At 48.7% G+C, this 24,770-nt stretch overlaps 3 protein-coding genes across 3 annotated transcripts; 1 reads left to right on the plus strand and 2 right to left on the minus strand.

The window, feature by feature from the left end:
* Positions 1-11,752: 11,752 nt before the first annotated feature.
* Positions 11,753-18,095, minus strand: LOC116890675 (sororin-like). The gene is made up of 6 exons (XM_032891083.1): positions 17,942-18,095; positions 17,654-17,745; positions 16,730-16,795; positions 16,569-16,607; positions 13,032-13,460; positions 11,753-12,895 (listed from the first exon to the last, which is right to left on the minus strand). The coding sequence occupies exons 1-6, from the start codon at positions 17,985-17,987 to the stop codon at positions 12,815-12,817; spliced, it is 753 nt and encodes a 250-aa protein (XP_032746974.1). The 5' UTR covers positions 17,988-18,095; the 3' UTR covers positions 11,753-12,814.
* Positions 18,096-18,181: 86 nt separating this feature from the next.
* On the plus strand, positions 18,182-22,189 carry Zfpl1 (zinc finger protein like 1). The gene is made up of 8 exons (XM_032891084.1): positions 18,182-18,285; positions 18,684-18,793; positions 19,073-19,184; positions 20,335-20,528; positions 20,642-20,714; positions 20,786-20,932; positions 21,179-21,296; positions 21,732-22,189. The coding sequence occupies exons 2-8, from the start codon at positions 18,692-18,694 to the stop codon at positions 21,916-21,918; spliced, it is 933 nt and encodes a 310-aa protein (XP_032746975.1). The 5' UTR covers positions 18,182-18,285; positions 18,684-18,691; the 3' UTR covers positions 21,919-22,189.
* A 48-nt stretch (positions 22,190-22,237) lies between these two features.
* On the minus strand, positions 22,238-22,927 carry Tmem262 (transmembrane protein 262). Its single transcript, XM_032891085.1, has 3 exons — positions 22,621-22,927; positions 22,418-22,517; positions 22,238-22,314 (listed from the first exon to the last, which is right to left on the minus strand). Exons 1-3 carry the CDS (start codon positions 22,792-22,794, stop codon positions 22,238-22,240), a joined length of 351 nt encoding a protein of 116 aa, XP_032746976.1. The 5' UTR covers positions 22,795-22,927.
* Positions 22,928-24,770: the final 1,843 nt, after the last annotated feature.

The following is a 24,770-nucleotide window of genomic DNA, read 5'->3' on the forward strand; positions in this document are numbered from 1 at the left end:
CTGGCTGGGGTCGTGCTACAGTGCTGTCTAATTGTCTAGTTTTTCTTTTTAATCCTGCTCTGGAGAACCTGTTGGCTGACTGAGCTGGCTTGATCATACTCACATATAATAAAATAGATCTAAAAGAAACCCAAAACAATCAAAACCAACCAATCAAAACCAAACCAAAAAACACCACCCACCCCCCAAAGCCCACTTATTTAGATGTATGTGTTCATATGACAGCAAACATATGGAAGTCAGGAGACAACCTTTGGTTGTCGGTTTATTCCTTTCCTTTGGAAATCAAACACAGGCAATCAGGCTTGGTAGAAATTCCGTCACTCACTGAGCTCTGTTGCCTCTCCTCTCTTAAGCCCACAGCCTTGTCCCGGCCCAGCCCTCAGCTGACCATTGCTTCTCAGGTCACTGCTCTGATGCTCAGTCTTCTAGCCCTGGCCCTTTCCCTTGTCCTGCCCTCTTGATATCATTGCAGAGCAAGCAGTCCTTGTCCCCATCTGAGGTCAGCCTCCACCCTGGGAGCCCTAATAACTCAAGGGTGTGACTCAGTCCTACTCCCTCCGACTCCTGTGCACAAGCACCCACACATATATGTGTGACACATGTGCACATGATATGCAAACACATACACACAACCAACAACAACAACAACCCCGCCCCCCCAAACAAAACAAACAAACAAACAAACAAAAAATGTGTTTCTCCTGGGCCTTTCAAGCCAGGCAGAGGGCAAATAACCATTAACTCACTAGGATACATCACACTGAAGCCTTTGATGCCGAGGAGCCTCTGAGCTGTCACCAACTGTGCTACACACAAAGTCTGTCCAGTCATGGTCCCGTAACTGCAGGGGCCTCAGCTGTGGTTACGACAGAGCTGTGGTGAGGCTGTAGCTCTGTGCGCACTCGGCACCATCCAGCTGCAGGAAAGCATCTCCTGCCTCAGCACTTCCCAGAAGATGGCACCAGACGGGACACAGGAAGGTTTGTCACTTAGCCCAGTGTCTTGAGGACAGAGGGGTCTGGAGGACAGTACAGCACACACAAAACCTTCTTTTGACTACCAAATCTGGGGCAGCCGTGTGTGAACTGAGAGGCCTTGTAAAACCATCACAGCTTCCCCATGAGACTTGGGTTTGAATGAGACTTTTAGGCTGGTACGGCCAGGCAGTGTCAACAGGAGTGGCCATAGGGACCAAGTTTAGAACAGCACACACTGAAGCTGGGAACTGCAGGGCCAGGTGGACTGGGGACACCTAAACCCCTGTGCCTGAATGCTAGCTGAGGGCTAATTCACTTGATTCCTTGCAGCCCAGCAGCCTTGGTAGTGCCTAAGATTCCACATTACTGGGTTCCCAGGCCTGAGACCTTTCAGAGAACAGGGCAGTCAGGTTACACCGATGTCTGCTCTTGAGGGAAGTCCTTAAGGTGAGTGTTCTTTCCCTGGAACCCCTCGACCTTTCCAGAATTTCCCTTAGTTTATATTCACTCTGCTTTGAAAGAGACAAAGCCAGTACAGACCGTGTCAGTCTCGTCTGTACCTAAGTTCTATCTTGTCTCTTACTAGGCAAGGAAAGTAAATTTTATTTGCATAACAAGGCAGTTTGATTGTGAGTTTCTGGAGTCTGAATTCCCACCCAAAGGGAAACTGAGTTAGATATTTGAATAACAAGAGTTATAAAAAATGATGTCAGGGTCAGAAAAAGAGGCTTGTTTACATAAAAGTGGGGTGGAGCAATCAGTAGATGCTGACTGTGAAGTCCTGAGAAGAGGATGTGTTATGGACTCCCTCTGATTAAGCTGACAAGAGCTTGAAATTACCGTTGGAGACAAACGTATTTCTTTTACGTCAAAAATTGGTTGCAGACCGGAGAGATGGTTCAGCTTGCCACAAGCCTTGGCACCTAAATTTGATTCCTGGAGCCCATGTAAAGGTGAACAGAGAGAACTCTCCACAGAGCTGTCCTCTGACCTCCACGAGCATTGTGGCATATATGCCTCCCCCTTAATTTAAAAAATCTTTTCCAGGGAGTTGGGGATTTAGCTCAGTGGTAGAGCGCTTGCCTAGGAAGCGCAAGGCCCTGGGTTCGGTCCCCAGCTCCGAAAAAAAAAAATAATAAAAAATTTTTTCCTTATTTTTTTAAAGAATTATCTATTTATTTTATATATTTTATTACACTGTAGCTGCCTTCACCAGCTACACCAGAAGAGGACGTCATATCCCATTATAAATGGTTGTGAGCCACCATGTAGTTGCTGGGAATTAAACCCAGGACTTCTGGAAAGTTTCTTCCTTATTAATATCAACCATCTAAGGAGCCAAAAGGCTTATGAGCACTTTATTATTTGCCCAGAACCTTAGGCATTTGGTCTCCAGTCCTACTGGATTATACTTCAAGATTGAGCCGATCTAAATTCAATATAATGGGAACACGAAGTGGGAATAGGTTTAATACCATAACTGGGGAAAATTTGTGTATATTGGGAAATATACACAATAAATGATAGTCTTTTAATAAATGCGGGAGGAGGTCCTTAGTCTGATAAATGGGTTCATCATTAACTGTTGGCCAAAACATCCCTGGTCAGCTTCGTTACTGCATAATTAATTCCCTTAGGGAAAACGATAAGACTGTTCCACTGGGCCGCTGGTCCAGGGCTGGCAGGAAGTGGGTCACAGGATGCCTGGAACTCGCCTCCAACCGGCAGATGAAGATGGGGTCTCTCTCTGAAGAGGTGTACTGTTGAATTAAAGGTGTGAGTTCTGTTCAGCCTAAGCTAAAAGAGGGTCAAATGTGCCCTGTCAAGTGTTCCCTCAGCTACTGTGCTAGGAACAGCCCCAGGGTTCTTCAAAGTTAAACAGAGGCGAGGGGCTGGGGCTGTATTTTAGTGCCTAGCTCAGTGGGGCCTTGGGTTTGAGCCACAACACTGTGGATGGTTGGAGAGTCAAGCCTGATTGGAGGCGGAGCCACAAGCAGGGATCTCCTTCCCAATGGTGTGTGGAGGTCCAAGAACAGGCACAGACGTGGCCTGACTCCCAGCCTCATCCTTTCTAGGGTTTCCTGTCCTCAGTAAGCTTTCTTGGAGGATTGGAGAGAAATTCGAGCTCAGGCTCCATAAAATTAAGAGATTTTCCAAAATGGATTAGGATGTAACTGACTTTTACCACAGGCTTCCCTTCTCTTCCCCAGCTTAACCCTTCTATTCTTGATATGCTTGTTCTTTTCTCTCTCTCTCTCTCTCTCTCTCTCTCTCTCTCTCTCTCTCTCTCTCTCTCTCTCTCTCTCCTTTCACTATGATTCCTCTCTTCTCCATCCCCTGCTAGTTTCTCTCTCTCACCAATAGTCCTGGCCATGCCCAGCTTACTTCTTTCTCTCTCTGCTCTGGACCTTTCAAATGCCCCTAGCTCTTCTCTCTCATCTCTACAATAAAAGCTTCCCCTTATCCGTACCATCGAGGTCATGCTGTCAGTTTAGACAGTATCTATAGCTGTCTTGACTACTATGCGGGTTCTTCTTTCTTCACCCTTTTCTTATAGCTTTTCAGTCCCCTAACACTAGAGAGGAAAGAAAACGATAGAGGGGAAGAGAGACATCCATGAATAGAGTCAGGGGTTAGGCCACTTCCTGCTGATTAGGGGAGTCAAGGTCCCTGGGGCAAGTATGATATTCGCTGTCTGGACATCTAAATTTCCTTGGTTCTTCTATGCCCATGATTACTTAACAAATTGCAACCAATACCAACCAACCAACCAATGAACCCATACTACCTCTCAGGGGCACTAGTATTTATATACCCTTAGAAAAGTCCCCAGGATTCCAAATGCCGTCACACAATTGCAGAAATTATCTGCAGCTGGCAAAATCACGCCCCTGTTAGAGCACGAGACAAATCATAGCTGCTATGGACAGTCTGAAGCAGCCCCATATCCCATACCTTGGGTTAAAATGCAAACATATTCTTATATTTCTATGTTTTTTAAAAAAATAATCCAAATCCAAAACTTCTCACCACAGGTATCTCTGCGGTTTTCTCACTGCACAGGCCAGGTAGGTTAGCTGGCCTGAGAGCTTCAGGGGCTCTTCTGTCTCTGCTTCCCATCACTCCTTGGAAGTGCTGGAATGGCCACTTGTGTTATGCATCCCACTGTTATGTGGATTTGGGAGATCCCAACCCAGGTACTTCAGCTTGAGTGACGCCTCCCCAGGCTTTAGAAAGTAGGACTTCCCTTCACACACACGGTTTATGTCATAAATAAAGCCTCAGGAATTGTGGAAACCTAGTGAGGACCCCCAGGCTGGGCACACACTGACAGGCAAAGCCCTCAAGCAGTCACGCCCCCCCCCATCTAAATGCATCTCTAAGTCCTTGGGAATTCCCACCCTCTTCCTGCTCCCCACCCCATGACCTACATAAGGTTCTTCCCGACCTTCTTAGTCTGTCCTCTGAAATTACAGCCTCTGTCCTCAAGGATGAGTACAACCCCTCCCTGTCCTACCCCAGAACTTATCTATCATAGATCCTTGAGTGAGTCTGAGGGCAGCACCATGGGATTAGGAAAGTCCAGAGACCTAGCTCTCCTTGGATTGGCTGGATGTCTACCTCACCTGAGACCCATGGATGCTTGGTTCTGCAATCAGTGGGGATCTTTATTGCTGGGGCTTAAAGAGGGGCTGACTGATGGGGCATTCCTGTATGAATCTTCTGGGAATACGCTGGATGCTGGCAAAGGTATGGAAACATCAATGGAGTAGCGCGGGCCAGAAACACTCTTTGGTTGTGCAAGAGGTTGGACTTCCTCCTGGGTAACCCCTGCTTCCTCCTGGATGTCCTTTGCTTCCTCATGGATGTCCTCTGCTTCCTCATGGATGTTCTCTACTTCCTCATAGATGTTCTCTGCTTGGCCTTTGGTGTTTTTATCTGTGTCCTGGGTGACCCTAGATTCCTCTGGACTGATCAAAATGTCCTCCAGGTCCCCGTACAACAAGGTAGGCTAGGAAAGAGGGTTACAGGACCTGAGGTAGATGGCTCTACCAGCAGGGCTAAGTTCAGTCTCAGGAACGAAGGGTCAAGGCTGGGGGCAGGGAGGAGCCAGGCGAAGCTTGGCTCTGGGGCCGAGGGACTCACCAGGTTTTCTAGCTTCTCTTCAAGGATCTGGTTTTCCCTTTGGTTAGCGTACAGTGCTTCCTGAAGCCTAGGGCAAAAGAGGAGCTCCCTTACCCCCAGGCTCTTTTCCCAGTTGCCCCTATAATACACACACCTCCAGCACTAGCTCTGTGACTGGTGCCTCCATCCCCCACATCAGCACTGCAGAGGAAACGGCTGCTCCCATATAACCTGCATTAACAGTCTGGAAAAACCAATCCTGCTCTTTCTCTTTTTCTTTTCTGTTGTTTCTGAGAAGATGTCTCATCATGTAGCCCTGGCCGGCATTGAACTCACTGTATAGACAAGACTGGCTTCAACACACAGAGAACTGCCTGCCTCGGCCTCCTGGTGCTGGGATTTAAAGAGTGGGCTACTATGGCCAGCATTTTCCTTAAGATTGACTTATTTCAGCTGACCAGTAGTGGTGCACACCTTTAATCCCAGCAGGTGGACATCTGTAAATTCCAGGCTAGCCTGGTCTACATAATGAGTTCCAGGTCAGCCAGGGGTACACAGAGAAACCCTGTCTTGAAAAGCAGTCTAGAGAGATGGCTCAGTGGATAAGAGCACTGACTGTTCCTCCAGAGGAGGTCCTGAGTTCAATTCCCAGCAACCACACGGTGGCTCACAACCATCTGTAATGGGGTCTGATGCTCTCTTCTGGTGTGTCTGAAGACAGTGTACTCATATACATAAAATAAATCTTAAAAAAGAAAAGAAAAGCAAACAAAAAAAGATTTAGTTTATGACTGTTCCAGTGACTGATGCCCTCAGAAGCCAGAAGAGGTAGTTGGATTCCTAATCAGAGATGGTTGTGAGCCACTATATGGTCGCTGGGAATTGAACTCAGGGCCTCTGGAAGAGCAGTCAGCGCTCTAACCCCTGAGCCATCTCTCCAGCCCCCAACATTGAACTCTTGATTATTTTAACTCCACCTCCCACTGCTGATTGACACACACTGTCACATAGTTTATACAGTACTGGGATTCAAACCATAGCTTCCTGAAAGGTGAACGCTGAACCAAATGAGCTACATGCTCGACCTTTATTCACTTATTCATAACAAGATCTCAAGTAGCCCAGGCTGGCCTAGAATTCTGAGAGAGGATGATGTTAAACCCCTGATCTTGCTGCTTCCGTCTCGAAACGCTGGGATTGCAGCCCCTCACCACACCCAGCTCTTCTTAAGCCAATTGCTTATCAGGTAGGCTGCAGTCTCCAAGGAGCAGGGCAGAAGGCTGGCTATCTCTTTGAGCTCTGTAAGGTCTGGTTCAAGACTCTGAAGGTTTCTAGTATGAATCAGCCCTGCCTGAGAGCTCAGTGCCAGCGGAGTGTGAGTGGAAAAGTGCATTGCTCAGATCCAAGGTCAAAGGCATGGAGCGCTGAAGGAGAGGCATCGCTTCCATCCCTGGACCTCTGTTGCCAGGAGGAATGGAGTAGACCCCAACTCCATTGACTGACATCACAGAACAGAACCCCTCCACAACCAACTACCTCTCCAGTTCTTTTGACAGTTAAATGTAAGAATCTGCAATACACTAGACCCCTGCCACTCGGCCATGGCTATGGTCACTAACAATGGGACAGATTCTGATCCTGTAGGATACGTCTGTCTGAGAGTCGAGGGCCCTGACAGAATAAAGACAACAAAAAACACAGGCAGAGAATTCAGAGCAAGCAGAGACCCAAAGCTGCAACAGCAGCCCAAGCCCTCAGCTAAGAACTAGATCTGGCTTCACCAACCTGTCTTGCAAACTTTGACCCATTGGTCTGTCCCTGAAACTCACCTATTGCAGTCCATCTGCAAAAGCTGTATTTCTTCTGAGGTCCGCCTAGGGCCCCAATCACCCTGATCCACGAACTGATTCTCCAATATCTCTGTGTCCCTGTGGAGGTAAGAGTTGGACCTCAGGGTCTCCCAGCCTGAGACCCAGCCCCATCAGTCACGTGTGGACTTCCCTGCTGTCCAGCCCAAAGTTTAATCCTAGCAGGTTCATATGGTCTTGAGTGGGAGTTGCCTCCCAAGTCCCTCAAGTAACTCACAGACGCACACCATTCAGGGAGCCTTACGTTTCTTCATCTCTGGGCTCAGGAGTGTTCAGGAGTGTGAACAGGAATGTGACAGTGGGTTCCGGCTGCTCGTCCAACATTTGCCCTGAAGATGGCTTTGCAGAGAAGGTGCTTTGGTGACTGAAATGGTATAAGGCTTCCAACCCAAGAGCCCAGCCCTCCTTCCCCTTCTGGCTCTGTCCACCTCTCTTCTCTACAGGGATTTGATCTCTGTAACCCTCAGCTTCTGGGGAAGAAGCAGTGGAAAGGCCAGAGCAAATGAGATCTATTTCCCAGAGGAGGCCCTCTGGCTGCTGAAGGACCTGAGATACTCCACAGTGGGAGACTGAGGATCAGAAATACAAGTCTTGGCCCAGGCTAAGGAAGAATTTCTGCAGCCTGCCTATCTTTCTTGCCTTCTGTCTTAGGGTCAATAGTAGATGGGGAGCCACTAGAGCTTTGCTGTCACCTCCACGTCGGAGTCCTTAGGTTCTTCTAGTTGTGGCTCAGTAGGCTGCATGGCTGTTTTCAAAATCTGCTTGTAGAGGGCGATCTTCTTGGCTGTGCAAGACTGAGGAGACACAGACCTGGTCAGTGACCCACCTCCCCCATCCATTTGCTTGCTTGCCTTTTCTAACCAATGGCTTTCTTTGGATAGTAACTGGCCTCAGTAATAATGGTCTAGCGCCTATTACCAGCACTATTCAGCAAGCCAGAGTCCTCAGAACTGGTGTTGCCCAACCAAAGCCCAGCCCAGATGGTAAAGCCCTCAGCAAGTACAATACGGGATGCCCAGTGTTAATGGTCAATATTGTCACCTTGACAATCTACAATCACCTAGGAGACAAATTTCCTGGCATGCCTGTGAAGAAGTTCCTAGAGTGGGTAAACTGAAGAGGAAGACCCTCTCTTGGAGGATACACTGCTGCACGGGCTGGGGTCCAAGACAGAAGGAAAAGCAGAAAGAGTTCTGAGCACGGTACTCCTCTCTCCCTGCATCTCAAATGCTACACGACCAGATTCCTCAACGCCTGCTGCCATTGCTCCCTGCGTGGTGGACTATACCCGCAGACTGTGAACCAAGGCAAATCCTACCTTACTGAGCTGTTCTGTCGTAAGGAGAAAAAAAGAATCAATACACTCAGTTGACAGTGTTTGAAAAACTTTATTACCACTGTGAGCGAGTACAGGTGTGTGTGTGTGTATGGCCCATCAGAAGATGATTTTCAGGAATTGGTTCTTTTCTTCCACTACTGACGAGGAACAAACTTGGGGTGTTAGGCTTGTGTGGTTGAAGTCTGTACACCTTGAGTCACCTCCAGAGACCACAGCCATCTCCAGGGTATAAATTCAATTACATCCCAAAAGTGAGTATTTTAGGCATAGCTGTAGTCTTAGTACTTAGAAGTGGAGACAGGAGCATAAAGAATTTAAAGAATTTAAAGCCACCTTTCAGGTAAATAACAGTGTAAAGGCCAGCCTAGATTACATGAAACCCTTTCTGGAGAAACAGACAAAACACAGAATGTGAAGCGCAGTAACAGGAGGAGGGCTCTCGGGAGCCCCGGGGCTCTTTGCCCGGCTTCTCAGTACCCACCCGAAGGGTGATGTCATTATGCAGGTGAAGGCAGGTGTAGGATAGAACGAGGCCTGTCATTGGACAAGAAGGAAGCATGGGTGGGAGAAAAGTTTTAGAGAGGCAGAGGAGACCTGAGGGAGGAGAGGGAGCCAAGAAGAGAACATGGCGGTGGGCGGGTGTTAAGATTTCTCTCTGCACATTTACAGGTTGTTATGACTATTCCTAAGGCATGGGCCTGTATAGGATTTTGTATGTCTAGATGAGCAAACTTTATCTTATCTAGGTGGGTGGTTTATGTCCATATCAACTGGTTGTAAGTTTATTGTGTGGATGTGTTACACTTTGAGTATTTAACATATAAGAGTATTTAACATATAAATCTGGTTGCTGGGTTACAGTTTGTTAAGCCCCCCCCCACCCCACCCCGAGCTGAGAACCCAACCCAGGATCTTGTGCTTGTTAGGTAAGTGCTCTATCAGTGAGCTACCCCCAACCCCTTGTTGAGTCTTGATATTAACGGGTATTTGGGACTAGAGTTTCCCTCTGGCCAGGGTGACTACCTGCTGGGGCCAGAAGCTAGCTAGGCTAACGTGGCATGGTGCCTCACTGAAGCCAGTCACCGCTGAGATAAATTAAGGTTAGTTCCATATGGAGCTATGGCACTAGAACTAATGCCAGGGAACAACCACCTATGTGGGAGAGTGCCAGGGGCCGAGCATGGAATGGTGACATGTGGGAACCGGTTGTGCCTGTTTTTATTCTACTGCTACACCCACCTGATGCTGCAAGCTGAGGTGATTCCCCACTCATACAAGAGTAGGGGGCTCCTTTAAATATTATCACCTCCTCCTCCTCTCCCCCAGCCCTTATGGGGTTTTTTTTGGTTGGTTGGGTTTTTGGTTTTGCTTTTTTGAAGGGAGGTATGTGACAAAATTCTGCTCAATTCTGCTTTGGTAAAAATCACCATATGAAATACAGGAGGGCCTGGAGAGATGGCTCAGAAGAGCACTGACTGCTCTTCCAGAGGTCCTGAGTTCAATTACCAACAACCACATGGTGGCTCACAACCATCTGTAATGGGATCTGATGCCTTCTTCTGGTGTGTCTGAAGACAGCAAGTGTATTCACATACATAAAATAAATAATGTAAAAAAATACAGGACATTTGCAAGGTGGTGGCTGTGCATGCCTTTAATTCCAACATTCAAGAGGCAGACAGGCAGATCTCTGAGTTCAAGGCCAGCCTGGTCTCTGAGTTAAAGGACAGCCAGGGGTACACACAAACCTTGTCTCGAAAAACAGAGGAAGGCAGGCAGACACACAGACAGGACAATTCAATTACAGATATTCAATCGTTTCATGTAAGTGGTACTGGAGACAAAGCCCAAAGGCCCATGTGTGTTAGGCAAGCACTCTACCTCTGAGCTCCAGCCCCTGAAGGAGTTTCTAGCACATAAACACACCCCAAATGTACAGCACTGCAGGGTGCACACTTACACCAAAGGTTTGTCTTGTTCTTGTGTTTGAGAAAGGCTGGTCTCAAACTTATCACAGTGGCTTAGAGCTTCTGCCCCTTCCACCCCACAAGAGCAGGGATGGCAGATAGGCACCACCACAGCTGGCTGACAGATTCAACCCCACATCATTTCTTCACTCAGAATAGTTCTTTTTAATATAATTGCAAACTTGTCCCCAGTGCTGTGCTTACACAGAGACAAATGTTCCCTGCTGAGTAAGCGTCCCTTCCTTAAGATCCTGTCTGTCGTTGGTGGGCTTGCTTTGAGGGTGTTCCCTACTCAGTGTAGCATAGGTCCCATCTATTGGGATGGAAATAAAGCATCTCCTCCCGTTACAAGTTTGAAGCTACCTGCTACCCCTGTTCTCCCTTCCTTCAGTACTGCCATAATGGTACCTGTGAATGGGCTGGCTGATCTCTCAAGAGCATCAACACTGAAGAGGGGCCAACACCAGGTCCTTACAGGGCCAAGCTCTAGTGTCCAGCTGTTTTTTTTCCCCCAAGACAGAATTTCTGTATAGCCTTGAACTCAGAAAATTGGCCTGCGTCTACCTCTCAAGTGCTGGGATTAAAGGCATGTGCTACCACAACTTGGGCGTTTGTTTTATAAGAGTTTCCCTACATAGCTCGGCCTGACCTAGAACTATGAAGACTAGGCTATCCTGGGACCCAGAGATCCACTTGCCTCTGCTTCCCTAGTGCTGGGATCACAGTATGGGTGAGTGCTACCACATCTGGCCAGTATCATTTTAATTTATGATAATGCAGATGCCCTCTAAGCATGCAACATGATGGTACAGCAAAGGAGAGATGACTCAGTGAATGAAGGGCTTACTATGCAAGTATGAGGACTTGAGTTCAGATCCCCCACCAACACAGAAGCCAGATGTGGTAGCATGTATCTTAACCCTAGAGGTGGGAAGGGGTAAGACAAACAGATCTGAGGTCTTGTTGGCCAGCCGGTCTAGCTGAGACAGTACTCTAGGCTTAGCAAGAGCTCTGGGGAAAACATAATGGCCTAGGTTTCACCAGAGGATGAGCTAGACAGACCTACACGACAGACCTAGGAATCACACTGTCTCAGGTCAGCCTCTCAGGGGTGCTCCAGCCTGGATGCTGGGTAATGTCCAAGAGGAGCTATTATACCTGGGCCACAGGTCCTCCATTGGATAGAGCCTGAGGAAAAGGGAAACAGGGCTAGTTGTAGTCGATGCCATATATACCTCCTCTGGGAAAGAGTGCTTAGCAGCCTTCCTCAGATCCAAGTTCTTCCCTCCTGGTAGGAGAGCTTGGGCCTTCATTCCAGGAAGCCCTAGCTTGGAGGAAGAAACTGGGAACTGGGGGTCATTGGATGGAGGCCAGGCTGGCAGCTCGTACAGGTGAGGCAGCCCAAATACATGGCATGGAAGGCTTCACTGCAGTGGCTATCTTCAATCAAATAAAAAGCAGTCTACAAACAGGTACAAAATTCTAAAAAGTTTATTTGAAATCAAGCCACCCTTCCCTTAGGCTGCACGGTAGTTCCTCAAAGGCAGACAGGCTGCAGTGGTGGTAACGACTCAGCATGACCCAGCTCGGGGCCCACAGGAGCAGGTGAGAACAAACCCTGCAGGAGCTTTCCACTGAAAGCATCCTGGTAGGACAGGCACTTCCGCGAGTTCTCATTCCGGCTGCTTCTATTCTAATGAACTTGTAAATGTTGGAAGTCCAATGGCCTTTAAACCATAGCTTTTACCATAATTGAGAGGAGGTGGCAGGCAGGCAGGAGCCGCAGAAACCATGATACATCCACTTGTGTTCCCAGACCCCAGAAATGGTCTTACATGACAATAGTTAAGCTCACAGCAAAAGCTGCCATCAGTGCTCCAGCTGTCTAGCACGTGAGAGGTGACGTGACATCATATCAGAGCTGAGACCACGCAGCTTGTATTTAACATGTGGGTGAAGAAAGAGGTCAAAGTAGAGACTATAAACCTGACGTTGGTGCACTGAGGCCCACACTGTCAAGTGCACTCTCTCTGCTGTAAGCAGCAGCACACCCTTCACCAATGTCAACAGCAGAGAGCAGACACAGACCGGTTCCTACACGACAGTCACTGTGTTAAAAAACCAACTATGCCCCCCTTCTCCTTTCATATCCTGGACTCCACAGACTCAATGTCCAGATCCTCCCTCGAGCATTTAACTGTCTCCCCAGTCTTTTGAGTTCTCTCTACAGAAACAAAGCAGAACACAGAACCTCTTTACTGGTTGGTGGCTTGAACCAGCAGCAGGGACGGCCACAGCTAAACCTGTTCCTGACAGTAGTTCTGGCTAGAGCAGAAATGGCTTCTCACTCCCAACACTGTAGAGGTAGAAAGTCCAGGGTAACTAGACACAAGATAAGGGGCCAGCAACACCATTATGAATAACAAGGCTAGTGAAGAGGAATCCATATATCCTGCTCTACTCAAAGGGCGCAGTATGTACAGGAAGAGGGAAGTCGGCCAGTTCAGCCCAGTCATGATTGGCATCCCAGTCATCTCATTCAATCAGAAGCTCAAACTGCTCAGCAGCTTCAAATTCAGCATTCATGGCCACAGCCCACTTATCCAGCTCTGACTTCTGGTGGAAAGAAATGAGGGCACATGAGTGGGAAGAGCAGCCATGTTGGCCAGAGCACGCCACCCACACCCTCAGGCACTGCCTTCCCTTACGAGGCAGAGCTGCCTGGCCCTGCACACCTTGCTTGCTCACTCACCGTGATCTCAGGAACCTTCTTCTTTCGTTTCTCTTTCGCAATTGGGGGAGAGATTCCAGGGAGCATTCTATCTGGAACCAAGTGTTTCTTCACAGGCACCTTTGGGGTCTCCCTTAACTTTGAACGCATGACAGGTGAGACTCCAGGCAAGTCTTCAGGTCCCTCAAAGCCAAAGAAGGATCGGCGGCCGGGGGTGGAGGTTGAGGCACAATGGAGGCTCTGTAGCCGACTGTAGGACCGCCTGACTTTCTGAGACATTTCCAAATCTCTGGTGTCCGGCTCCACTTCTCTAGAGTTAGACTTAACATTCTGAGTGCACAGCACGGGGGTGCTGGAGGGAGTGCCAGGGACACTACACATCTTGAAGAGGTCCTCCTTAGTGGGCACCTTGAGCGGAGGGTTGTTCTCTTTTTCCAAGATAAAAGAGACCTGTATCAGGACAGGACAGAAGTCTAATCAGCTAGGGAATTCAGGATGGAATGACTGCCTACAAGACACACAGGGTTTCTACTGCTTCTTTGTACTTCATGGGGTAGGGATGGGGCTCAGGGCCTTGTCCAACGTCAGCAAACACCATGCTGTGACGCTCCACCCCAGTCCATGATAGACTTTAAGCAACAAATGCAGCCACAGAACACATGCCCACAATGTGAAGCCCTGGGTTCCATGCCCACTGTTAGGAAGAACCATATTGTTCCTAAGGAGTGGCACTTGTGACAAGTTATTTCCTGTTGCTACCACCAGGTGTACCTAGTAAATAGCTACACTTGTTAGCATATCTAAGCTGGCTCGATGGCATCCTAACTACTGCATCCAGGCTTACCAGCTACATAACTGCTAAAGATTTTTCAAAAATGTTCATTTGACCAACTATCCATTGGTGACCTGTCCTATACCAGGGACTGTTCTGGGAACTGTGAATACATCAAGGAAAACAAAAAGCCACTGGCACTTCAGTGCTTCCACTGTAGCCATAAGAGCAAAATGAGGGAAACTGGGGGTTAAAACGCAGAGCAGGCTGGGTGGTGGTAGTGGTGGTGGCGCATGCCTTTATCCCAGCACTTGGGAGGCAGAGGCAGGCAGATTTCTGAGTTGAAGGCCAGCCAGGGCTGCAGGACAAACCTTGGGGGCAGGCTGGGATTGCAGGCTCACTGAGAAGGGGACACAGGCTATGGTTTGACAGAGTGCAGCAGAGTTGTATGGACATCTGGAGTAACCGTGTTCTAGGTAGCGAGTAGGAAGAGGAGACACAAAAGCCTTGAGGACCAGGTGTTTCAGTCAGGTTCAAGGAACAAAAGGGGCCAGTATGGCTGAGGTCAGAAAATAATGATCCAGAAACTGAAGAGGAAGGTACAACAGAAGTGGTATTACAGCACACTGCAATGCCGTAACCTCTGTGTATGTGGACATCTTAAGGGCTCTGGCTAAAGGCCAGTGGGGTCATGGCAAAGCTGTCAACAGCAAAAGCTCAACCTGATACATGTACTTGAGGCTAATGCATTGGTTACTCATACCTCCACTCTCAGTTCAAATAGTTCCTCCTCAGGGAGGCTGTTCACGCCTGAGATGCAGCCTAGGCTTTCATCTGCTAACTATGCCATCACAACACTCTTACTTCTACGATCACAACACGGCTATCTGAAGTCGGCCTGTGACTCAGTTAATTCACTCATGCCATCCAGACAGGGAAACTTCTGGAATATCGGGGACCACCAGCTGTCTAGTTTTAACTGTCAGTGCCCAGCATGTACAGCAGAATCCTGCACACTGGAGGCTCACTGACTTGATGAACGTGAAACTTGGCCAACACCTAGTAAAATAGTAAAAGGACAAACTCGGGGTTGGGGATTTAGCTCAGTGGTTAGAGCGCTTGCCTAGGAAGCGCAAGGCCCTGGGTTGGTCCCCAGCTCCAAAAAAAAAAAAAAAAAAAAAAAAAAAAAAAAGGACAAACTCAAGGACACCTGTGCTCTAATACAAGGAAGTCATCAAGAGAGGAACGACCGCTGACCACTACTTCTGTCATCTGCAGCAAAGTCAGCGGATTTTTATTTTTGAGACAAGGTCTCTCTGGAGAGCAGGCTGGCACTGAGCGCAGAAGTTCCCGCTCTAAAGGTTATGTTTAGAAAAATCTTCCTATGAAACTTCAGCTTATTATGTCATTACTTTGGTTAAAAGTTGGTTGGGTCAAAAGCTGGTCGGGATGCCAGGCGTGGTGGTGCATGCCTTTAATCCTAGCACTGGGGGGTTGGGGAGAATGAACCTGTGAGGTTGAGGCCTGCCTGGTCTACAAAGCAAGTTCTAGGACAGGGCTGCTACCCAGAAAAACAATGCCTTGGCTCCCCCCCCGCCCCCCCCCAAAAAAAGATGGCTGGGATTATCCCACCAGCAGGGCACCTACTTAGTATGGACCTGGGACTAGACTGGGATTGATCTCCAACACCATACACATCAGAATAACAAATCAAACTGGGCACTTTGCCTCACGCCTGTAATCCCCTGCACACTGAGACCAAGGAAAGAAGGTAACCTTGAGTTCAAGGCCAGCATATGTTACTCGAAAAGTACCAAAGCCAGCCAGATCAACACAACCCTGTTCAAAGAACAAAATATCATTGGGCGTGTGTCTATAATTTCGGCACTTGGGAGAATCAGGAATTCAAAACCAGCTTTAAGCACATACTAAGTTCAGGGCCAGGCTTGGCCACATGTAACCCTGTCCTGGAACTCACACTGTAGAGCAGGCTAGCCTCTAACTCAGAGATCTGCCTGCCTTTGTCTTCTGAGTGCTGGGATTACAGGTGTGCACCACCACAGGGCATCTTTTACACTGTGTATGCATGTGCTTGTGCAGGTCAGAAGAGGGCACTGGACACTGGGGGTATAGGTGTTTAGGATCTGATTTAATCTGAAAACTGCTCTTAACCAGAGCCATCTTTCTAGCCCCTAACATAACTCATTCTACAACCATAAATAAATGCTGGGAGTAAAACAAACTTTTTGTTTTGTTTTGTTTTGTTGTTTTGAGATAGAACCCTATCTGTGTAGCCCTGGATGTCCTAGCCCTCTGAAGATCAGGCTGCCCTCAAACTCAGAGATCTGCCCGCTTTTGCCTCCCAAATCTTGGGATCAAAGATGTGTACCACCATAATTACCTGGTGGCAAAACAATTTACAGACCTATGCTTAAGGCATAACTTTTTAGGAAAAATAGTGAAAATGCTCAGAGCATAAAGAACTAAAAATGAGTAACACCTGCAGGCAGGAAACACAAATGGTAATTAGAGCCACTCCTGGTAGGTAGCACGCCCATCTCTATTATTTGAATCTATCTTCAGAGACTGATGCAGGTGGATCTCTGTGAATTTAAGGCCAGTTTGGTCTACAGTAACTTCCAGCTCAGGAAACTGTGTTACACAGTGAGATCTAAACTGACAAGCCATGAAGCTGTTGCCTGGACAGGAGTGAGTGTTTAGTATGCCCACTCTCTAAGGCGAACAAATTAAGTCCTATGCATATAATCAGATGGAACTGAGCTTACCCTAGGACTCCTGCGAACTGGTGTGTGGACATCTGGGACCTGCAGGGATAACATCAACCAGTTGATCAATAGCTAAGCCCAGTTTTGACATCTCACTCCCAAATCCCTCTCTCAGCCCAGTTTTGACATCTCACTCCCAAATCCCTCTCTCAGCCCCTTACCTCTACTGCACGAGGTACGATCTTCTTCAAGATGATGGCTTTTCTGACTGGAGCTGCTGGAGTTGTCTGAAACAAACATACAAACAAACGAACGTGTTAGCCAGAAGCTTTACATTAGTTCAAAGCCTGCTAGGTCAGTATAAAGTAATTTAGGGGGAAGGGGGTTGCTAAGAAATGTTTTTCTCGGGGTTGGGGATTTAGCTCAGTGGTAGAGCGCTTGCCTAGGAAGCGCAAGGCCCTGGGTTCGGTCCCCAGCTTCGAAAAAAAGAACAAAAAAAGAAAAAAAGAAGAAGAAATGTTTTTCTCACCTCCCAAGACTTTTTAGGCTCTAAGCCTGGTTCTAAGTTTGTTAGTTCGTAAGTTCTCGCCCCATGTTAGGCAGCAACTATAGAAACACAGTGTGTGTGTCTTTGCTCCTAAATGACGGCAGAACATGTCTTCCCCCCACTTCCCTCTGCCTGAGTAAATGCCACCGAGGTATTAAATGGCTGCTGGCACTATGCTGTGCAGGTTCTGAGCTACTCTAACCCTCTCAGGCTGCCTATTTCCCAGCCATATAGTCCTTTACCTGCATCTGAGTCTTGCCCTGACTTACTCTGGTCCACGTGTGTCCTCATGACTGTTTTCTCCTCTCGACCTCAAGGGGAAACTACATGGTCCCTCCACACCTCCCCCTCTCCTAATTCTTTCTCTAAGGTCTCTTTGAGACTCCGCAACGGGCTCGGATGCCCCCGCCTCCTCTGTCCTCTCCTGCCCAGCCATAGGCTGATAAGCTCTTATCAACCAATCCGAGATGATAAAAAACAGTGAGTGAGCAGATGCTTGACCTTGCTAGCCTGACTCGAGATACCTGGGTATGGAAATTAGCATCTGAATACACAGAGCACAAGACCAACCCCCACACCTGATGACCTAGGAACTCACCTTCGGCCAGACTTCAGGGAACGTGTTCGGGAGATCTGAGCCAGATTTCCGCTTGGACGACTTTGAAAGCTTAGTAAGTGAAGTTCTGGGCCCTGGAAAGGAGAACATGTTTAATGTTGAGCAAGTTTGCTCGAAAAAAAGACAACAACCAAACGAAACAAGACGCTTGACGAGTCCAGAACAGCAGAAGTTGTTTTCCAACTACCCCTTTGGGGCGTCTTCCACCAGGAGCCAAGTTTTGTTTCCCAAACAACCCGGGCCCACTGCTCTCGTGCCCCCTTCGCTCACCAGACCGCTGGACGGCCCCTCCGGATCGTGTTCGCCGCTCCGACATGTCTATGGTCGGGCTCAGTTTCCGCCGCGGTCGCCTACTTAGGCTCGCGCCAACCGGGAGGTTTGCGGCTTCAAACGTTCAAATTACCCGCCCGGCTAGCGAGAAGGCGGAAGTGACACAAGGCAGGAGGCCGACCCCTCTTTGCCGTCACAGGTTTTACGCCAAGCGTAAAGCAAAGGCGTGTCCTAGCAGTGATGTGGTGTCATCACTGTGCGCCGCACCCGGAAGAGACGTGGCAGCGGAGGGATAATCAGAGAGGCCGGATCCGAAGGGAGCGGAGCTGCAGCTACCGGAGTTGGTGAGCGCAGTCCCCGGCCTTCCGCTCTTTCCATTACGGTACGCACCTGTCACGACCGGCATCGCAAAGGTTCGCCAACATCCGGAATGTGGTCTGCCGGCTGGGGGCGGGTCAAGAGGGGGTGGGGTTTTGGGGGCGGGACTGGTGGTATTGGAGTTGCTGTGGAGAGATCTGTCTAGGGTCTGGGTCTTGATGGAATGAGGGATCAGTCATTTGTGGTACGATCTGTGTACAGGGGACGTGGCTTTACCCTTGCTGAGGCAATATAGAAGAATTTGGTGATGGGACTGGTGTGGGACAGGACTGGGGGATTTAGAAGAAGAGACGAACTGTGTTGGTGAGAACAAAGTGGCAGCCACCAGAACCTGGCTTTCTGCTAAGTGATTACCTTTCCCTAGGATCGGTCATGGGACTTTGCAAGTGTCCCAAGAGGAAGGTGACGAACCTGTTCTGCTTTGAACACCGAGTTAACGTCTGCGAGCACTGCCTGGTAGCCAATCACGCCAAGGTGGGGCATTTAGAGAAGTGTCTGAGCAGGGTGGGTGGACAGACAAGCTTGGCTACTTCCAAATCCACGAGGGGTCCTATGCTAGACTGAAGGCTCCACAAGGACGAGGACTTGGCGCATGATGCGCTCTGCAATGCCTTCAGTAGCTGCTCAATAAATGTGCATTGATGGAACATGAAATGTTGAGTCTGATGGGAGAAACAAGGCAGTTGGGCCTTGGAGTGGTATGCTCATCGTGGAGCCTGGGGCACCAGTTGTGACATCTCTCTCCCCTTCTAGTGCATCGTGCAGTCCTACTTGCAGTGGCTACAAGATAGTGACTACAACCCCAATTGCCGCCTGTGCAATACACCCCTGGCCAGTCGGGAGACCACCCGCCTTGTCTGCTATGGTGAGGCCTGGGAAGGGGTCAGGGCAGCCCCAGGATCCAGCTTGGAGACCAGTTTAATAGCACCCTTCTAGCAGCAATACAATGGGCCCCTCAAGCCTGGAGGGCAGAACCTCAGACCCTGATTCTTTTAGGTGCTGCTGTACTGTTTTCTAAGCCTATGCAAGCTTTTTCCCTTCCTAGGCCTTAGAATCTTCCCCAGGTTAAAGCTCCTACTTCCTGCTCTGCTAGTCTTGGAGAGCTAGAGATGACTATGAGCTGTGGCTGTGAGCAAGATCCACTTTAGGGAACGTTACTGACTCTTAAGACTGAACCAAGAGGAAGCTACCCACCTTACAAGGTGCTGGTCCAAAAGGGGCAGCTTCACCTGTATTCTCCATGTGAAACTGTGTGTGCGCTCATACAAAGGTATACCTTGACTAGTACTTGTGGGTGAGAAGATGGGTAAAGGGTGTATATGAGCCCATGTCCCGAGGGATGCAGGATGACAAGAAGGTGGGGGGGTTGAGTATTAGGGGACATGAGTGCACAGATGTGTATGTCTTACATGTATGACTACTGTGTGCGTTAAGGGAATGGCTCTTGAGTTTGCTTGTGTATTTCTAAGCACATGTGTATTTGTGCCTCTGCATATCTGCATGTATCTGTGTCTGGGATGCTTCCCTGAAAGTGTCCTTGTATGTAGGGTTTTGTTTGTTTGTTTGAGACTGGGATTTCATGATGCTGATCTTGAAATCTTGACACTCTTGCCTTTAGCTCCCAAGTGTTAGGATTATAGGCACTAGCCCCCACCCAGTCTGAGTGTTAGGATTATAGGCACTGCCCCACACCCAGCCTGAAAGTGTTGTGTAGTCATTAGCCAAGGAGTATGATGATTTTAGACCTGAGAAGACTCTCGAAAGGGTGGAAGGCATTTTCATTCCAGTCACACCTTCTCATGGGCTGGCCAAATTGGTAGACTCTACTTTGATTTGGTTCAATGGCAAGAAGCCTTAGGGACCTGAAGTGAGGAGAAAAGGAGCCGCCCTGGGCATCCACACATATTCATTCCTGCTGTACACTGGCCCTCGGGGTTATGGGATTGCTAGGTCAAGGGTAAGAGCTCAAAGAATTGCCTCTTATGTCTGTCCTTTTTTATTTTATGGGTCCTAAGATCTCTTTCACTGGGCCTGTATCAATGAGCGTGCTGCCCAGCTACCGAGAAACACAGCGCCTGCAGGCTACCAGTGCCCCAGCTGTAACGGCCCCATCTTCCCCCCAGCTAACCTAGCTGGCCCAGTGGCTTCAGCACTGAGAGAAAAGCTAGCCACAGTCAACTGGGCCCGCGCAGGACTGGGCCTCCCTCTGGTGAGAGTCTCTCTGTCTGTCTGACCATCTGTTTGTGCCGGCCTCTCCTGAGGCAGATTGGATGGGTTAGCAGCAGGAGTGGACGGGCTACTGACTTAGATTCCTTTCTGCAGATCGATGAGGTGATAAGCCCAGAGCCTGAGCCCCTCAATTCCTCAGACTTCTCTGACTGGTCCAGCTTTAATGGTAAGTGGTGATCTCTGTCTGCTGTCTGAACCTTGCCTCCCTGCTCTACTGAGAGTTCTGTCTTTCCACAGCCACCACCACTCCTGTACAGGAAGAGAGAGAGAGCACTGCAGCTGCTCCAGCTTTCTACAGCCAGGTTCCCCGCCCTCCTCCTTCCCCAAGCCATCCCGAGCAACACACAGTCATACACATGGGTAGTACTGAAGCCCTGACACACGGTGAGCTGGGGAACTGTTCCCAGTCAGAGAACAGAAAACAAAAAATATAGGGTGATTTGGGTGGAGTAAGCTCAGGAGCTCATGTGGAATGGCTTTTCCTCACTCCAAGTTCAGATATTGCTTCCCCACAGTTCCTAAGGTACTCTATTAGGTTGGGAAGGGCAGGAAATCCTTCATATGACCTCCACCCATGCCACAGGATCAGTTTGTCTGAACCTGTTGATACTCGTGTCTCTATCTCTACAGCCCCAAGGAAAGTGTATGACACACGGGATGATGACCGGACAGCAGGCGTTCATGGAGATTGTGACGACGACAAATACCGCCGCCGGCCTGCTCTGGGCTGGCTGGCCCAGCTGCTCAGGTACACAGGCCCAAGGGTGGAACGTCAGAAAGGAGAGGCCCCATCATGGACAATTTGATGACAGTGGAACTTGTTCTGGGGACAAACAACATTCAGTGCCAGGGCCACAGTGAGGCCCTGGCTTGACAGGCAACTTTGGTGTGTCATGTCCTCCCCAGGGTCTCTGCCCTTTCCTCCTATAAAGGGTTTGGGCTCTGAGGCCCCTTCCCGCTGTGGTACCACCTGACTTTTCTAAGTGTCCCTCATATTTAACATACTCAGGCTCCCAGGATAATTTGTGTCCTACTAATTCAAGCTTCATAATAACGCAATATGATGGTGAATACAGGAGTGCAGGGTGACCAGTTCCAGTCCACAAAGGCAGTGGCTAAGGCTTCTCCCTGTGCCAGGGCAGGGACCCAGGGCCTGACCTGACTTTTCTCTCATTCCTCTTAGGAGCCGGGCTGGGTCCCGGAAGCGGCCACTGACTCTGCTCCAGCGGGCAGGACTGCTGCTCCTGTTAGGGCTGCTGGGCTTCCTGGCGCTCCTCGCCCTTATGTCTCGACTCGGCCGGGCTGCAGCAGACAGTGATCCCAATCTGGACCCGCTCATGAACCCTCACATCCGTGTAGGTCCTTCCTGAGCCCTTGCTCATGTTTGGGCCAGCTTAGGACCTGGAGTCCTAGGGAGAGAAGGTGGGAAGGCTTGAGGGCTTTACTCCTCTCCCTCATTCCTGAGACACTAAGATCCCCTTGGCCAAGACAGTTGGAGGCTGAGGCTACAAGGCCAGGTCTGTAGCCCTTTTGATCAAATTGGTCTTCACCTGCTTGCCTCTGGGTCTTCATCCTTCTACTTCAACCCTCAAAGGAGCAGACAGGTACAAATAAACAACAGACTTTATTAAAACATCTGAAGCAGCTTTTTCCATCTCCCTTCTTAGTCCTGTCCCCAATCCCCAGGCCTCAGTGTCTCTCCTCTCGGTAATTGATGGCCAGAAACTCCAGGGACAGGCGGTTGAAGAACATGGCTCCATTGAGGACTGGATAGAGGAGAGAGCCCATCAGCTCAACATGTTTGTCCCCTCCATGCCATGTCTCAGGCTTTCAAAACTCCCCCTCCTTGTAGCACACCTCCCCACTCACTCAGGATGGTCAAAGCAAAGCATCTAAGAAACTTGTCACCAGTCATCTCTGCGTAGAGTGACCCCATGGCAGCCCAGCCGATGCTGATCACCTGGGAAAACTGGGAGACCAATCCAATGGGAGAGTGGCCCCTGACATCACAAACACTCCCATCAGCCCCTTGATTTTGCCCAACCAGCTCTTGAGCCCCACCCCAGACTTACTATCAGTACAACCGTGTAAGGGAAGCTCATGCGGTCGTAGTGGTAGATGACACAGAAGTTGTGAACATCACTAGCAAAGACACCCATGTGTATGAAGAAGAGAATGAGTGCAGCTATAGTGAGCATCAGGCCTGGGGGGAAGTATAACACAGCTAAGCGGTCCCGCCAGCGCATCCTGCTCACAGCCTGCTCTCAAGTCACTGTCCAGGGCCAGCAAAATCCTGCCATGCTAGGCTGTCCTGTGGGAAACAGCAGTGTGTTCCAGAGTGAGGAAGGCATTGGAGAGGGCAAGGTTCTAGAACGCAGCCTGATTCCAACAAATGGAATATGTCTGGGTATTGAGGATGTTCCATTGTGGAGGGGTGGGCAGAATGTGCTGAGTAGTGGTAGGAGCCTGTGGTATCAGGATGGGGACACAGCCCACATTATTCCATCCACTGCATTTATGGGCAGCTCAGTATTCCCTCAGGGGACATTGTATAAGGAATAGGCCCAGACTCAGAAAGGTAGAGAGGTGTGTCCCAGCTCCACAAGCAAGGTTTGGGCAGATGATTAGGGTCTAGAAGAATAGCTGAAGACTTTTCCAAGCAAAAGAAGACTTTGGTCACATCCTAGGCTCTAGTTGAAGCACTGGAGTTAACAGTTTTTTTGTTTTTTTTTTACCACAAACTAAATTGAATCTAAATTGCCCTTTTCTTTCTTTTTTTAAAGATTTACTTATTATATATAAGTACACTGTCGCTGTCTTCAGACATCAGAAGAGAGCATCAGATCCCATTACAGATGGTTGTGAGCCACCATGTGCCATGGTGGCTGGGATTTGAACTCAGGACCTCAGGAAGAGCAGTAGTCAGTGCTCTTAACCACTGAGCCATCTCTCCAGCCCCACCCCTTCTTTAGATAGTATTCTGGGATGACTACAGACTAGTTGTCCCAACCTCAGTAAATCTGCCTTCTTCCTCTCAGTTCTGGCCACCAGACTTCATAGGAAATCAGAAACAGCAAAATGTAGTCTTCCCTTTGATTGGGTAGTCAGCCTTGTCTTGTTCTCTGGTATTGGTGCTTCTTGTCACCTAGATCCTGTGCTTTCCTCCTTGTCTCTGTGCAGTGCTGGTTCGTATACTCTCAAGGCCCATATATTTTTATAGCATGAAAATAGGGTTTTAAAGATCATGACATTTGGGGGCTGGAGAGATGGCTCAGCGGTTAAGAGCACTGACTGCTCTTCCAGAGGGCCTGAGTTCAATTCCCAGCAACCACATGGTGGCTCACAACAATCCGTAATGGGATACGATGCCCTCTTCTGGTGTGTCTGAAGACAGGGAGACTATAAGCAGTGTACTTACATAAAATAAATAAATAAATCTTTTTAAAAAAAAGATCATGACATTTAATTAGTACTAATTAACCTAGGGTTGGGTTTTTTGTTTGTTTTTTGTTTTGTTTTTTGAGATAGTGTCTCACTGGGCAGCCCTGGTTACCCTGGAACTCACTTTTGTTTTTTGGTTTTTTAAAAGATTTATTTATTATATGTAAGTACACTGTCGCTGTCTTCGGACACACCAGAAGAGGGCATCAGATCCCATTATAGATGTTTAATGAGCCACCATGTGGTTGCTGGGATTTGAACTCAGCACCTCTGGAAGAGCAGTTAGTGCTCTTAACCACTGAGCCAACTCTCCAGCCCCAGAACTCATTTTTGTAGACCAGTCTGGCCTCAAACTCACAGAGATTTACTGCCTGGATCAAAGGATTGTGCCACCATGTCTAGCCTCATTCACTTTAGTGTGGGTGAAGTGAGAGTGTTAGCATTGCCACGATGCGTATGTGATGGTCAGGGGACAGCTTTCAGGAACCTACTCTTGACTGCTGAACCATCTCTCCAGCCCTTTTGTTGTTTATTCAGCCTTTGGGACAGTTTTCATGTAGGCCAGGCTGCTTCAAACTCCTGCACTTCTGCCCTCCAATGTTCTAGGTAGATGCACATCACCGTGCCTGGCTTTTTATTTTTTTGGATGTATGAGTACTTTGCCTGCGTGCACATGTATTTCTGCTCCCCATGGAGGCCAAAAAGACATTGAATCCCCCAGGGTGTTACAGACAATTGTGAACTTGGGAACTGAATAGCAAGTGCTTTTAACTGTGAAACC

This window comes from Rattus rattus, chromosome 2 (genome assembly GCF_011064425.1).
Source record: "Rattus rattus isolate New Zealand chromosome 2, Rrattus_CSIRO_v1, whole genome shotgun sequence".
Classification (NCBI taxonomy): Eukaryota; Metazoa; Chordata; class Mammalia; order Rodentia; family Muridae; genus Rattus; species Rattus rattus.

What these genes read in the sequence shown, in the direction of transcription:
- Tmem262 (XM_032891085.1), bottom strand. Translation starts at nt 22,794, where the DNA reads ATGCGCTGGCGGGACCGCTTAGCTGTGTTATACTTCCCCCCAGGCCTG. An exon ending in CTTACACGGTTGTACTGATA is followed by an intron (nt 22,518 to 22,620) that starts GTAAGTCTGGGG and finishes TTGGTCTCCCAG; the next exon opens with TTTTCCCAGGTGATCAGCAT. An exon ending in CTTTGCTTTGACCATCCTGA is followed by an intron (nt 22,315 to 22,417) that starts GTGAGTGGGGAG and finishes TCCTCTATCCAG; the next exon opens with TCCTCAATGGAGCCATGTTC.
- Zfpl1 (XM_032891084.1), top strand. Translation starts at nt 18,692, where the DNA reads ATGGGACTTTGCAAGTGTCCCAAGAGGAAGGTGACGAACCTGTTCTGC. An exon ending in CAGGACTGGGCCTCCCTCTG is followed by an intron (nt 20,529 to 20,641) that starts GTGAGAGTCTCT and finishes TCCTTTCTGCAG; the next exon opens with ATCGATGAGGTGATAAGCCC. An exon ending in TGGCTGGCCCAGCTGCTCAG is followed by an intron (nt 21,297 to 21,731) that starts GTACACAGGCCC and finishes CATTCCTCTTAG; the next exon opens with GAGCCGGGCTGGGTCCCGGA.
- LOC116890675 (XM_032891083.1), bottom strand. Translation starts at nt 17,987, where the DNA reads ATGTCGGAGCGGCGAACACGATCCGGAGGGGCCGTCCAGCGGTCTG. An exon ending in TCGTACCTCGTGCAGTAGAG is followed by an intron (nt 16,608 to 16,729) that starts GTAAGGGGCTGA and finishes TTATCCCTGCAG; the next exon opens with GTCCCAGATGTCCACACACC. An exon ending in CAGTTCGCAGGAGTCCTAGG is followed by an intron (nt 13,461 to 16,568) that starts GTAAGCTCAGTT and finishes GTCCTGATACAG; the next exon opens with GTCTCTTTTATCTTGGAAAA.